The sequence below is a fragment of the Engystomops pustulosus genome, chromosome 5 (genome assembly GCF_040894005.1).
Source record: "Engystomops pustulosus chromosome 5, aEngPut4.maternal, whole genome shotgun sequence".
Lineage (NCBI taxonomy): Eukaryota > Metazoa > Chordata > Amphibia > Anura > Leptodactylidae > Engystomops > Engystomops pustulosus.
The window spans coordinates 182659535-182675653 of record NC_092415.1 but is presented as its reverse complement, the minus strand read 5'-3'; the positions used below and the strand labels follow the sequence as shown (position 1 = coordinate 182675653).

Sequence of the window (16119 nt, the reverse complement as noted above, 5' to 3'; positions counted from 1 at the left end):
AGTCCTGATTACACTGCCCACACACATTGATTGACAGTGAGAGTCCTGATTACTCCACTCGCACATAGTGATTGACAGTAATAGTCCTGATTACCCTGCCCACACACACAGTGATTGACAGTGAGAGTCCTGATTACCCCGCCCACACACAGTGATTGGCAGTGAGAGTCCTGATTACCCTGCCCACACACACACAGTGATTGACAGTGAGAGTCCTGATTACCCCTCCCACAAACAGTGATTGACAGTGAGAGTCCTGATTACCCTGCCCACAAACAGTGATTGACAATAAGAGTACTGATTTCTCCACCCACAAACAGTGATTGTCAATGGGAGTACTGATTACCCTGCCCACACACATAGTGATTGAGAGTGAGAGTCCTGATTACCCCGCCCACACACAGTGATTGGCAGTGAGAGTCCTGATTACCCTGCCCACACACATAGTGATCGACAGTGAGAGTCCTGATTACACCGTCCAGACACAGTGATTGACAGAGAGAGTCCTGATTACCCCGCCTGTCCCTGTATCAGGATTTATACACAGAGAAGGATGTCAACCACACTATATTTTTTCACTTTTCAACTGATCTACATTATAATTGTAAGCTCATATATTTCATACATAACAAAAATCACCCTCAGGGGCAAAATCGGTGCTTACTACATATTGTTTTTATTATTGGGTGTTGCAAAGTACCATCTATTAGTGGTTGGCGAAAATGGTTTTCTACACCAAAAGTTGTCAAACATTTTGATATCCTACCTCAAACAGTAGGTAGAAAAATGTTTAAACCATTAAATAATTTAAAAATAGTCTAGACATAGTCTTTCCTTTTATGTTGCCATAACCCAGATTGGGGTTTTTTTGTTCTTTCCTTATCCAAAAGTCTGTGTGTTTGTTTTTTTTCTGCATAAAGTAAAAACACCTGAGAAGTCCATGCACCCTGCCCAGGAGGTCCAGAGGTGGCACTCAGAGCCCTCTCTGTGGGCACCCAGGCCATCACCCAACACAAAGGTCACCATTTAGGACTCCTCCTGCAGTCACAGGCAGCCCAGAATGTGCCATGTTCAGCACTATTTTAAAGTGACTTGAAGAGTAAGGGAGGAGCAAGGAGGAGTGGGCAGAGCTGGATTATCATTGAAGCCCCTTCTCAGGGCCTGCGATTCATCCTGTTAAGGGGACCTTAGAGGGAAGCTACAATAATAATCCAAATTTCTCCATGTTTCTACTGTATTGGTGTCTTCAGGACGCCAATACGCTGGAATCTGTGACACAGCAGGGAGCAATAAGTTACTTTATATTGGCATTTGGCACTTTGTACAAAATATGTGGCTTTCGATTGTAGTTTGGGCACTCAGTCTCTAAAAGGTTTGCCATCACTGTCCTAGGGCATTCAAATATGTAGGGAGGATCTTTGGGAGCAGGAATCATGAGGTTTATTGTATGTTGGAGTAGAGACACAAAGCACAATAATGTATAGGAGTTGCAACCTGGGTTCGTACATAGAAATACGGGCACAGGCATACTTGTTTTCAGCAACAGTATGTTGAACAAAAATTTTGACCATGCATACAAAAATGTTTTTGAAGAATATGTTCTCTTATATAAGTCTGTCTATTGGTTTCTTAGGTTTGGACCTGAGGCAAGCACAGGTCATCGCTCTCTCATCCGGCACCAAATGTATCAACGGAGAATACCTTAATGACCAAGGACTGGTGGTCAATGACTGCCACGCGGAGGTGGTAGTGCGAAGAGCTTTCATCCACTTTCTTTATACTCAGCTGGAGCTACATTTAAGGTAAATCGAAATGTGCTGACGACACATGTTGTGTGATCTGCTGTGGGGCAAATCTGTCCTCTAGATGTCTGATCCGCGCTCCTTTCATGAAGACTTCTATTTAGTCTCAGATTCTGAGTGACCAATATTTGAAGGCAATAAGCAAAGCAATTTAATCCAACTTTCATCTTTCAGTGTCTGGTCCATGAAGGCAGATATCCTTTCATGAAGAATTAGATTTGCGTAAGTCAAGGGATACTTTCAGATATTTGTTTACATAATTCATGAAAAACTTAGAGCTCAACCGACTCGAGCAAAAGGCTTGATAGAAGGCGAGATCTGCCACCTCCCGTGGTGTCCAAATTCAGGCTATTTACTTGTGTCCTGCACTCAAAATGTCCTTGTGTTTCATATGAAGCAAAGCTATTACAAACTTACAAAGTCTCTCTATATCACAAGGAACCAATAAGATTTCTTCTTCATTTCTTTATGAAGTTTCGTTTATATATGATCAAAGATCATTGCAAATTACTGGAACATTTTTGTCTTGTGAAAACATAATTTTAACAAGTTACTAGGACAGTGACTTTAAGGACATCTACCACCAGGATGAAGTATTGTAAACCAAGCACACTGACATACTGGTGTGTGTCCCCTCTGGCAGGATCTGCTCTTCTTTTAGCTTCTTAATCCATGATTTTTACAAAAAAAAAGGATTTTAAAATGATGCAAGTAAACCTGAGGTGCTCCCGGATCTGTAGGTATTAATGGAGCCAGGAGCCCCTTAGCCACATTTGTATAGTTTTTAAAGCCTTTTATGATCCTGCTAGTGGGGACACACACATGTATGTCAGTGTGCCTGGTTTACAATACTTCATCCTGGTGGTAGGTTTTTATTATATTTAAGAATTGTCTTCATGGGAATAAAGTGTTTCTTTATTTGTGCAGAGCTGGACTGAGCCACGATAAAACAGGAAGAATTTATGATCCAAAAGTTGAATAAAAGAACATTAAACTTTAGTTTTATATCAGCTAATCTGATTGATTTTTATGGGTCTAATTCAACCAATGTGTTTTAAGCTTTCCCTTTCCCTCATCTTATACCGGGGAAAAGAATGGTCAGACTGATGGATTACGATGTGACCAATCTTTACTGCAAAATTCATTATCAAAAAAACAAGGTTCAAGTCATAGGGTCAACATCTGCAAAGAGTTTATATGTTCTCTCTGTGTTTGCATGGGTTTCCTCCGGGTCCTCCGGTTTACTCCCACACTGCAAAACATACTGGTAGGCTGATTACATTGTGAGCCCCATTGGGGACTGATCTGCCAACGTTGCGTAATCTGTGTGCGCTATATAAATAAAGGGATTATTATTACTGTATTATAAAACTAATTTATTCTTCCTGCTTAGGGTACTGTATCAAAGGTTCTGGATTATTGGATGTGACAATAAAGGGAAATATAATAGAAAATAATGGAATTTTGGAAGATTTATTAGGAGTCATTCCATTTTTATGATGATGTCACATGCTCTTCTAGGCGTTACCAATGACTGATGACAGATCTTCATTCACCTTAATAAAATTCATTCCATCTCTTTACAGCACGCACAGAAGTGACTGGGAGAGGTCTGTTTTCATCCGGTTAAAAGAAGGAGGTTTCCGGCTAAAGGAGAGCATCTTATTCCACCTGTATGTCAGCACGTCGCCATGTGGAGATGCTCGGCTCAACTCACCCTATGAGATCACATCTGACTGTAAGCCTTTACTCCTTACATATATAAATATTTTTTAAAAATCTTTTTTTTTTTGCTCAAATTCAAATTTTTGATTTATTTTTAGAACCAAAAATTGTTATTTAAGACTAGTTACAAAAGAAAAAACAATAAGTGATATCGGGAAGATTTGGATACTTGTCCATTTTCCAAGTAAAATGAGTGAATTGTAGAAACAATTCTGTTTTCCTTCCTACACAGACAATTGTTCTTCATATGCTTTTCCAGGGAAACAGATTTTCTTTTGATTGCTTTTCCCTTTGCCTTATCTATATGGTTACTGTGTATCCACATGTGCAGTAAAAGAATCGCTTCAGTGATCACCATTTACATGCACAATATCAGTCCCCTCAGGCTCCCGAGAGCTTCTTCCACCATCCAGCTGATTTTATTACTGAAAAATTCTACGTTCTAAATTTCTTAACATATGGAGAGTCTGTGTATATAGTATTAACGTGATCACAGAGGTTCAGTTACTATCCATTTCTCTACAGTAAATCTAAGTGAAGATGAGGCTCATTGATAGCAAAATCACAATTAGTTGTGTAGGAGCCAGGTAAAGATTTTATTTCTTTGCCCGCTCCCCCTGCTCTATAACATGCTGCCTGCAGACATGATACTATGTACAAACTGCTCAGCTTCTCTTGTTCTATAAAATGCTGTCTGCAGATAGGACACTATGTACAATCTACTAATCTTCTCCTGCTCTATAACATTCTGCTTGCAGATAGGACATTATGTAAAATCTGGTGAGCTCCTCCTGCTCTATAAAATTCTGCTTGCTGATAGGACACTATGTACAATCTGCTGAGCTCCTTCTGCTCTATAACATGCTGCCTGCAGGTGGGACGCTATGTACAATCTGGTCAGCTCCTCCTGCTCTATAACATGCTGCCTGCAGGTGGGACGCTATGTACAATCTGGTCAGCTCTTCCTGCTCTATAATATGCTGCCTGCAGATAGAACACTATGTACAATCTGCTCAGCTCCTTCTGCTCTATAACATGCTGCCTGCAGGTGGGACGCTATGTGCAATCTGGTCAGCTCCTCCTGCTCTATAATATGATGCCTGCAGATACGAAACTTCGTACAATCTGCTCAGCTCCTCCTGCATAGCTCCCAACCGTCCCGATTTTGACGGGACTTTCCCGTTTTTCGTACCCCTGCCCCGCGTCACGGGCAGCTATGATATTGTCACGGATTCTCCCCCCAGGTCCCGATGTGTCCCGGTGCTGTGTCCGCATAGTAAATACTTTGAAAGTCTGAACTCACAGTACAGAATGGCTTCTACAGACATCGGGAGGGAATCCTTTTCAGAGAAGTGTCGGGCTTAGCGGAGAGAGCAGGGACAACGTCATCAGCTTCAGATCTGTCCATATATGGTCACTGCATCTCCTAGGGTTCCCCAGAGCAGACATCGGGCAGGGAATCCTTTTCAGAGAAGTGTCGGGCTTAGCGCAGAGCAGGGACCACGTCATCAGCTTCAGATCTGTCCATATATGGTCACTGCATCTCCTAGGGTTCCCCAGAGCAGACATCGGGCAGGGAATCCTTTTCAGAGAAGTGTCGGCTCAGCCGGAGAGCAGGGACCACGTCATCAGGCTCAGATCTCTATCTGTCCATATATGGTCTCCAGGGCTTCCCCAGACACAAGCTCTTTATATAATTAAATTACATAAAGTTTTGGCCAGGCTGAGATTCGAACCTGGGACCTTGTGCACCATAGACAGGAGCTTAACTAACTGAGCTATAAGCCCAGTGATACAGAACTGAGGATTTCTGGTAACTAAGAAGTATTATCAGCCAGTGTTACATTGTGATACAGACTAATGCACTGATCTATAGAGAGGATTCTTCTCAGAGATTATTATTGTAATTATTGAGACTATTATTATTATTATTATAAATTTTATTATTATGGAGATGATTATTAATAATGGTAAAAATAATAATAATCATCTCAATAATAATAATAATAATAATAATCATCATCATCTCAATAATAATAATCATCTCAATAATAATAATAATAATAATAATCATCTCAATATTAATAATAATAATAATAATAATAATAGTCTCAATAATTACAATAATCTGAGAAGATCCCTCCCTATATACCAAGGCAGTATATAGTTCTTAGTTACCAAAATTCTCCACTTGTTAATCACAGAGGTTATAGCTCAGTGGGTTGAGGCGCTGTGTTAGTATTGTACATGGACACTGCAGGTTCTGGGTTCAAATCCCAATGAGTATAATATTTTTTTTTTTTTTTTTTTTAAATTATGATTTTTATTATTTTTAATATGGCTAAAATTTGGTGCGTGGCCAGGGAGTGATTGGGGGTGTGGCTTAGGGGGTTCGCCGCGGCACGCTACACGTGCCGCCATTTTGTCCCTCTTTCCTTTTCCCAAATGTTGGGAGGTATGCCTCCTGCTCTATACCATGCTTCCTGCAGACAGGACACTGTGTACAATATACTCTGCTCTACCTGCTCTACCACATGCTGCCTGCAGATAGGACACTATGTAGAATCTACTCAGTTCCTCCTGCTCTATAACTTGCTGCCTGCAGATAGGACACTATGTTACTATCAGCATATCAACATATTCAATAAAGTATAAATAAATTCCATAAAGAAGTGTGCAAGAAAAGAGAAGCTTAAAAGATAACTAGGTACCCTTTTTTTCCCCATTTTTTAAAAGTTATGTCATACCCTTGCCTATAAGGTGCTGAGGTATATTCCATGTCCAACATTTTTAATAACTCGCCTTTTGGCCTTAGTTATCTCATGTACATCATTATGTAGGTGGTTAAAGTGTTAATTAGAATACATTATTATAATATAGCCGCATGCTGCTTTGTAGTTTAAACACAGAAAGAGAAGCAGAGGAAATTATATTCTGACATAGATTTGATGTGGTAATTACAATAAAAAATACAACTTAGCTCCCACAATTTTCATGACTCATTTCATAGCTTCAAATTGAGGTATTATTTCGATGAATGTTCAGAGGCCACTCGAACAAAGGACTAAGGCAGGAAAACGATTTCAGTTCTGAAGGCATACAGAACAATAGACAGCACAATAACAGGCCACATTGCCAGTTCTTGCCATCATTTCTCCAGGTTATTTAAAGGGAACCCGCCATCAGCAACAATTCCCCCCAACAAATCACACACAGTGCCTTTTATATGTCTTTATACATGTTCCACTGATGCCACTCCCCATGGGAGTAAAGCAACTATTCTTCTAAAAAAGACTTTTGTTGATGTCCGCTGTTCCAGTCATGGAGGTGAAGAGCCGCAGTATACAGTCAAGCTGCCCCACCCTCACTGACACTAGCTAATTTGGCTAAAAAGAACTCCAGAGGTAGGGGTGAAATGCAAGGTTTCTCTTCATATAACCAGTGTCTCTCTCAAACCCACCTTCCTGAGGGATTGGTTAATGATGTGTCAGAACTGAGTAACACAAAGCCACTGTCTATCTCTTAGCAGCTCTTTACCCCATCCTCTGTATTTCTCTTTAGCCTCACAGAGGAGAGCAGGGGAAAGTAACAGAAGATGGATATGTCTGTAGTTGAATATTGGCAGACAGTCCCTAAGTACTAGTTCTATACCAACAGCATGTTAATAAGGTAAAGGGAGGCAGGGCAGTGCAGGGAACAATGAATATTCAGGACTCACTTACTGCGATTGGACTCACCTCAGGTGAGTTGTATATAAGTATACACACTGGTTTTTATTTTGCAGACGTGGCAAGGAACCATTTACACATTAAATTAGAGACGAGGAGTTAAACTATTGGTTGGTTTGTAGATTTGGTACACATACATTTGTAGATGCATCTTTCAAGCACAAAGTTGAATTAGAATCTTTCTGGACTTGATTTAGGACTATTGTGTAAAATACTATTGTCAATTATCCCAGAGCTTAAGGAGGGAGGCACTAGTAGCTTAAGGAGGGTTTTTTTCCCAATTTCCAGGACAATTGAAGCAACATTAGTTTGAATCAAATACATTTGGACCAGAACTGAATTTTTAAAAAAATATTCAGTGAAGTTTTTACAGATCTAATCTTTGATTATTCACTCATCTCTAACACAGATGGAATAAAATCTGTGTGTTAAGCCTGTAGTTTCTTAATAGTTTCTAGCTTTCACTAAAAGCAAACAAAGATATTGTAGATTATTATTAATTAAAACACCAACCAACCAAAAAGAGGGGGGAGCATAAAATTGTATTTGTGTCAATGTCATATCAACCAATCACAGCGTTTGTTGTAGAGTCCTTTAATAATGAAAGCTGTTGTATGATTGGCCGCTATGACAAACAAGTTGTATAAGTTTTTGTTATACAATTGTGTGACTGTATTTAATGTATATTGCTGTGAATGTTTTTTTTATTATTATTTATTGATCATTAAAAAAATAACCATTTTTTAAATATCTTTAGTGAACAAGTGCAAGCACATAGTGAGGAAATTTCGAGGTCATCTTCGTACAAAGATAGAGTCTGGGGAAGGAACCATACCAGTCAGGACTCGACCTTCAGTCCAGACATGGGACGGGGTCTTATCGGGAGAGCAGCTGGTCACTATGTCATGTACTGACAAAATTACCAGGTAATTAAACTTTTATGCAGCTTTTTTGGTTTGATTTCGTTCACTTGATTATTTTGGTATTGTGGGTTTTATTGTCATATGTTGGTAACTTTTGTTGGTTTTGAGCTCAAACCTTCCTACCATGTAATAATAAAAAATATAAATATATATTCAAAAACATTGAAAAAGGGGATATTTTGATAAATACACATCAGATCCAAAATCTGAGTGTAGAGCATTCGATGTTTGAAAACTTTGTAGGCAACGAGAAAAATCCCCATCTTCAGCGGGGAGGTGAATTAAGTTAATCAAGTTCTCCGATGTGTGAGAGGCGGGGCTCACATTATACCAGCCCCCGAAGAGAACAGAAAACTAGTAGTCCATCTCGTTGTTCCTGGGTTATACTGAATGTAGTTACTACAAAAAAAAAAATAGATTTCTCTCACCTCACACCCAGGGGTGAAAATACAAGGTCAACTTTAGTATCATTGGACAGATTTTAAAAAAATATATTTTTTTGTTTTTTTTAATCCAATGTGTATATCCTGAGACATCCCCATTTTTGAAAGTTTTTTTAACCATTTTGTTTTTGGCATCACCATTTGTCAATCAAAATGAATTAAGTCATAGATTGATTCAATGTATTTGTATGAATTCAAATATACAATAAAACATTGGTGTTCCCATTTCAGATTTTAAAGTTACCCCCCACACCACCCCAGGGGTTGGGGGTAGGGGTCGAGTTTGGTATCATTGGGTAAATATATAAAAAATATTTGACACATATATTTGTAGTTTTTCGATCCGATGTTTACTTTGCAAGATATTCCACCGTCCAGACCTTTTTATTACGCATGTATGCGACAGACAGGGACTAGTGACAGGTTCTGTTAGGCCTGATTCCTTGTTATATTGTTTCATAGAGCGATTATGTATGAGTATTCCCATCGAATTATTTGTCTGTAATTTATTTGTGCTGTAGAAACTGTGTGCAGCATAGATATATCCGAATCCCGTTTTTCCGGCGGGTTGCCCGAATTTTTCCGTTTTGCACCGGTTTTCCCTGAATTGCCCCGGGTCTTTGGCGCACGCAATCGGATTGTGCACGCGACGGAAATCAGGGGGCGTGGCCGTACAAAAACCTGTCGGATTTGGAAAAACCGGCGCATTTTTACAAAAAAAGTGTCGTTCGACACGCGCTTACCTTCACCCGGCCTGGCTTGGTGAACTTCAGTGCACTCCGATGTAATTCAGCGCAGCAGCGACACCTAGTGGACATTGGGGAACTACCTTAGTGAATCGCCGGAAGACCCGAATCCTCCACACAGAACGCGCTGCTGGATCCCGAATGGAGCGGGTAAGTAAATTTGCCCCATAGTGTAGATACATGGAAACTTGCTGACTCTAATAACGTAGGAAACAGTAGCAACAAATAATATAGCAGGACATGACATAACATCAAGTTGTCCTGAACACTGTATACAGCAGATGATTGAAAGTTAGACAAAGGGTAACTGAAACTGGAGACAACTTCCTTGATTATTAACCATTGTAATCTTAGCCATTTTCCTAACCACTTATTATAACCAAATTGACAGTTTTCTCATATACTGCAATTAGAAATTGTGAGCAGTTTTTCTTCTTTTCTGGTATGAAGTTTATTTCGACAACCACAGAAAGTGTTCCCCCTTGCCTTCTGATATCAGGGCCAGTCTACTGCCAGCACTCACACTGCTCCTAAAAAAATACCTGTAGATCTTACAGGCAATGTTTATAATGTGTCTTATTATCCTAATAAACCACTACCAGTATGTTGTCAATCAGGTTAAAGGGGTGGGCTACTTTTTAATAAATCTCTTCCATTAGACAAGTCTCTGCATGTATATGTACCTGTGTCTTTCCCTCCTTTCATAGCTTCAGCCTTTCCCTGTATATGCTGCCCTCTGCGTACATACACAGTTTCCTCTCTTGCGCTGGTCTAGGCCATCCTTGTCGCATCACCCTCTGTGTTTCTCTTTACACTGTCGATCATTACTAATAGAAAATAGAAAAGGGTAGGAAGCAGGAAGAGTCATAATTTCCCCTGCAGCTCCTCCTTTTCAGCAGAGCTCAGATATGTAAAAAAAGAGACATGGAGAGTCAGCACACAGTACAAAGCAAGAATTCCCTTGATAAATATTGAGGGATTATCCACAAGGGAGTAAAAGCACATGGGCAACTTGTATAAAACAGTGGTGAACCCCTTTAACACCTTCCAGATCCAGTTTCTTCCATCACCCAGCATATTGGCACCATCCAGAAAATCAACGTATGAGATGTAAAATGGTTGTGTAATGTAAAGGAGGTGGAGAGCTCAGAAATCACGTCAGGCTCTCCTCACCCCAGGACATCATCTCTGCTGTAATTGAAATCATGATCCACACTTTAGGAGATATGGTTAATGATGTCCCTAGATATAGGGCCATTGGAAAGAGTGAAGGGGGTATTCTGAGGCTGGGAGAGCTTGACTTCAGATTTAAACTCACTGCCTCCATGACTATTTACAACCATCTCATCTCAAAGTAAATTTTCCGGATGATACCACAAGACTGGGCCATGAAAGGGACATGATTTGTAAGGCATTAAGAAGCTTTTTTTAAAAAGTGTTTATTTTTGGAATTTTTTGGAACATTTGTAGGAACAACAATAATCAAACTTAATACAGAAATACAGTGTCATACATACATTGCGGCAACAATATTTTGACAGGAGTGATGTGCCTTGGCCTTATAAAACATAATTAGACACACTATTGCTGTTAGATATGATATAATATAAATGGAACGCTACCGCAGCCCATGCTACCTACACACTCAACAACAACTCCATTCATTCGCTTCCTCCCCCTCCCCCCTTGACACATCAGGTGGGATTAAAGGTGCTAGAAACAAGAGTCAATACCCTTACGCAGCAGTACGCGGGGTGTTACACCACCTTGCCCAGACCAGGTCAAATTTTTGCGGACAACCTCTGTGTTGATAGACTGTACGGTAATGGGGTACAAACTTATTTATCAGTAGGATCCATCGCTTTAAGGTGGGGATGTCGTGATCCTTCCATGACATTACAACTACCTTACGTGCATAATAAAGGGAAAATCTACAGAAGATCTTATCATAATGCCCATGAACTAACTCATTAATTATACCCAGGAGGCAAACTTTGGGTGATAGGACACGGGGCATGTCAAAGTGTGTATGCAGAAATTCCATAACTGCGGCCCAGAATGGTTGAACCCTGCTGCAAGCCCACACACAATGGAGAAAGGACCCACTGGCAGCCTGACATCGGAAGCAAGTGTCCTCCTCTATAACGCCTATACGATGTAGTTTTTCAGGGGTATAGTAAATGCGATGAAGGAACTTTGTTTGGACCAGAGAGTCCCTAGCGCTTACAATGTTTTCAAAGAAGGATGATTCAACTTCTTTCCATTCCTCATCCAAAAGGTCTGGGATATCTTCCCTCCAACGCAAAAGGGCCTTATCAAAGGGCCTTCTACGCGTGGACTGAAGAAGAGTGCAAGATTGGGTGAGTGGTCTAGACAGTTCCGGGGAACTCAGTAGTTTTTCTAGAGAAGTAAACTCTACAGACAAGTTGAGGGAGCCAAACTGTGCTTGAAATGCATGGTGCAACTGGAGGTAATGAAAAGATGCTATTGCCGGTAGGTTAAATTGCTCACTTAGTTCAGTGTAGGAAAGAAATTCAGAGGTTGTAGACAAGAGCTGACCAAGGAATTTGATTCCTGCACACCCCCACATGGTCCAACCAGGGAGGGAGACAAAATGGACCAACCACGGGTTCCGCCAAAGAGAAGTTCTAGGGGACTGAGGAGCAGGGGTAGCAGTATGGACCAACCCCTGAGCCCGTTGCCAATTTACTGCAACTGCTCTCAGCGGAACAAGGATAGATGTAGATGACTTGCATCTGTATAGTAAGCTAGTGAGGGCTTCATACGATCCCAGGAGAGCCCCAGCCAGCGCAGTAGCCGCGTTTGATCTATCAATATCGATCCACCACCTAGCGTAAACTAGTTGGGAGGCCAAGTAGTACAGATACATGTCTGGGGCTGCCATACCCCCCCTTTCCTTCGGGGCCTGCAACAGTTCCAGACTGAAATGAGGGGAACCCCCCCGCCAGTAGAACGCACGCAACATGCTAAATAACTTCCTAGGGAGCACAACCGGGCAGACATGAAAAAGATATAAAAATTTTGGGAAGGTATATCATTTTAAAAATATTGATACGGCCCAGTAGGGAGAGTGGGAGAGAGGACCAACTACGTAAGCGGGATTCTGTGTCTGTCATTAGAGGCTCAAGGTTAAGTTCTGGGTATGCCCGGACATTCCCAGAGACCCATATACCCAGGTACTTAAAACGAGAGACAACCTGCAGGGGAACCGGGAAAGACATGGATGATACATTTATTTCTGATAATGGGAATAACACAGATTTGCTCCAATTGATCCTGAGACCCGAGAATGAACCGAACCTATCAATCAGGGATAAAAGGGACATCAGGGAAGGCCCAACATCTTGCAAGTATACAATAGCATCATCTGCGTATAATGACACCTTTTCTACTATTGGACCACGGACGATGCCACGTATGTCAACAGACTCCCGGATCGCCAGGGCAAGGGGCTCTATAGCAAGGGCAAATAGGAAAGGGGACAATGGACAACCCTGCCTTGTGCCTCTCCCCATAGAGAATGTCCCAGAAACATCCAAGTTTGTTCTGATCCTGGCCCTGGGCTCATGGTATAGTAGCCTTACAAAGGCAAGAAATCTAGGGCCGATCCCTATTTTCGATAACAGGAGCCATAAATACGGCCACTCTACCGAATCGAATGCCTTACAAGTGTCTAGTGATAGCACATAGCCAGGATCAGAAACATCCCCAGCAGCCGCTATATTCAAAAACAACCTCTGAATATTGATGTCCGTGCTCTTTCCAGGCATAAAACCAGTTTGGTCTGGATGTATCAGGGAGGTGATCACTTTATTTAGCCGTGTAGCCAATATTTTTGCAAGGATTTTAACGTCCGAATTTAGGAGGGAAATGGGACGATAGGAATCGGGGAATAGAGGGTCCTTTCCTGGCTTAAGCAGGACCACAATTAGGGCCTCCCGCATAGAGTCTGGAAGAGAACCCCTCTCCAGAGCTATAGAAAAAAGATTAACCAAATGGGGGATCAGGATGTCGCTGTTATCTTTATACCATTCCCCCCCCAACCCATCTAGCCCGGGAGTCTTACCCAGAGGGAGAGAATTAATAGTCAGCTCCACCTCCTCGGCCGAGATCGGAGCATCCAGTTCAGAGGACTGCGAGGGGGACAGAATCCATAGAGGAAGATTTCCCAAAAAGAGCTCCGTGTCTTCGGCAGAGGCGAGGGACCTGGAGGAATACAGGGAGGAGTAAAATTCCTTAAATACAGCATTAACTTCCTTGGGAAGAGACACCAGAGTGTTATCAGTATTAATAATTGATGGAACTGAGGCGCATGGCCGCTCAGCTCGGGACAAATAGGCAAGCAGCTTCCCATTCTTGTCCCCGAATTCAAATACTGATGCCTCAGTGGCAATCAACCGTTTCTTAGTCTGGTCCTTGGCCAAACCCAGGTGCTCCCTTTGAGCGTGTGCCCATTTGCGCTTGTTTTCCTGACTAGGGTCATCTAGAAATTCCCTCTCCGTCTCCCCCAAAACCCTTGTCAGGTCTGTCTCTCTCTGTCTGTAAACTCTCCTCTGTCCAGCCACCCCCGAAATGAAGGCCCCCCCGGACGCTAGATTTGTACGAGTCCCATGCGGCCAGCGGATCAGGATGATCAGTGTTATTACTCCAAAATTCTAGGTGCGTGGCTTGCACCACCTCTTTGACTACAGGGGAGGTCAACCAGGCCGGGTGTAGCCTCCATATACGAGAATCTGCTGGAGGACCAATCAATAGGGTTAAAAGCAGAGCAGAATGATCCGATGCGCTACGGGGGCAGTAGGAGATCGTATCCACTGCTGGGAGTAGATCAGGTGAAACAAAAGCTAGGTCGATGCGTGAAAAACTTTTGTGAACCGAAGAATAAAAGGAATACACTCGTTCCATGGGGAATTTCCTCCGCCAAACATCTACCAGACTAAGGGCAGTGCCCCAATCATTCAAATGTGCTGAAGCGGAATCAATACCACTAGTACGGTCTATAGATGGATCCGGTACAGCATTAAAGTCTCCCACACACACCAATGAACCAGGAGGCATACCAGCTAATTTACTGGAAATAAGGGTTAACAGTGTCGGGTCCATTGGCGGAGGGATATAAATAGAAGCAATATTGAAGGCAGTACCCCACAGAACACAATGCAGTATAACAAATCTTCCAAAGTGGTCACATGCTACTTGAGTTACCTCAATAGGGAGGATCTTAGTGATTAATATGGAAACTCCCCTGGCATATACGGAGTAAGAGGAGTGGTACCCCCTTGCTACACAAGCCCGCTTCAGCGCTAGTACCTTCTGCCCAGTCAAGTGAGTCTCCTGAATACAAATTATATGTGGTGACTGTTTCTTAATAGAATCTAGTATTAAGGCCCGCTTAAATTTAGAATTAAGACCCCGCACATTCCAGCTTAGTCTCTTTAGCGGAGCCATATTATCTGAAGGGGTAAGGAAAAAGAAAGGATATTGATACCCATATACCAATAGAGCTTAAGGGGGGAGGAGACACAGTCATCCATCCATTCACTCTCATAAACCACACAATTACCATACTAGTTGCCAACAGCACAATACAGACAAAACTAAAACAACCTATTCCCCAACTAAGTAACCCCCTGTCTAACCCACAACAGTGGAGACCTATACCCTAGAACAATTAACTAACACAGGACAATGGTCCCTAGCTAAGACAGAACAACCTCAGCCTGTCCCAGGACCCTGATCAATTGAACAATGTAGATATACATATAGCTTTAAGGCAGCATTCAGAGCAGTACTTATATAACGGAGTGGAGCGGTAAGGAAATGTGGAAAGAGAGAGGTAGGCAGGGAAAAAGGTAGGGAAGATGGGGAGGGCAAGGGCAAAGTAGGGACATTGGCATAGGGAGGGCGAGAAGGGTAAGGGGGAGGAAGAAGGGAGAGGAAGAGGACATTTGGAATACAAGATTAATGCAAGTACAGTAACTCCCAATGTGAGCCTTAACATGAATAATGCAGATTGAGTGGGCATTAACAGCTGTTAAGGCATATGTTGGCAATCTGATTTAGTCCGGAGGACGAGGGGCCGCAGCAGCTCTATAAGCCGCATCCGCCCAGTGCAGGGCCTCAGCAGGGGAAGTGAAGAATCTAGAAACCTAACCATCGACGACTCGTAGCCTGGCTGGATACAACATTGAATATTTATATCCTTTTTCACTGAGACGTTGGCGGACTTCTGTGAAATGGGTGCGTTGCTTCCGTACAGCAGCTGAAAAGTCCGGGTAAAAGGATACTCTATTACCACTATGCAGGATTTCGCCTTTGATGCGGACCGCCCGCAGGATGGCATCTCTGTCCCTGAAATGTAAGAGGCGGGCAAGAAAGGGACGGGGTGAGCCCCCCGGAGGATCTGGCCGAGCCGGAACTCGGTGGGCCCTTTCAATAGTGAAAAAGGGGGAGAAAGTATCGGCCGGTAGGAGGTCTCGAAGCCATCTCTCCATGAAGGAAACAGGATCCGCGCCTTCCACTTTCTCCGGCAGTCCCACAATTCTAATATTATTGCGCCTTAGGCGATTCTCAAAGTCGTCCGCTCTTTCTATGGATGCTTTCATTTGTTGCTGCAGATCACTTATTTGAGCCGGCATAGGTCTCTGCACATCCTCCACCTCTGAGATTCTATGCTCTGTCTCCGTTATCCTTTCCTTGGCCTTATGAACGTCATGGCGGAGCAGAACAAA

At 42.3% G+C, this 16119-nt stretch overlaps 1 protein-coding gene across 1 annotated transcript in view; it reads left to right on the top strand.

The window, feature by feature from the left end:
* The window catches only part of ADARB2 (adenosine deaminase RNA specific B2 (inactive)), a 463608-nt gene that overhangs the window by 405959 nt on the left and 41530 nt on the right, over positions 1-16119 (top strand). Inside the window, exons 7-9 of the mRNA XM_072153999.1 lie at positions 1634-1802; positions 3389-3540; positions 8013-8181. Coding sequence (XP_072010100.1) covers positions 1634-1802; positions 3389-3540; positions 8013-8181 — 490 coding nt within the window. The remainder of the gene's footprint in view (positions 1-1633; positions 1803-3388; positions 3541-8012; positions 8182-16119) is intronic.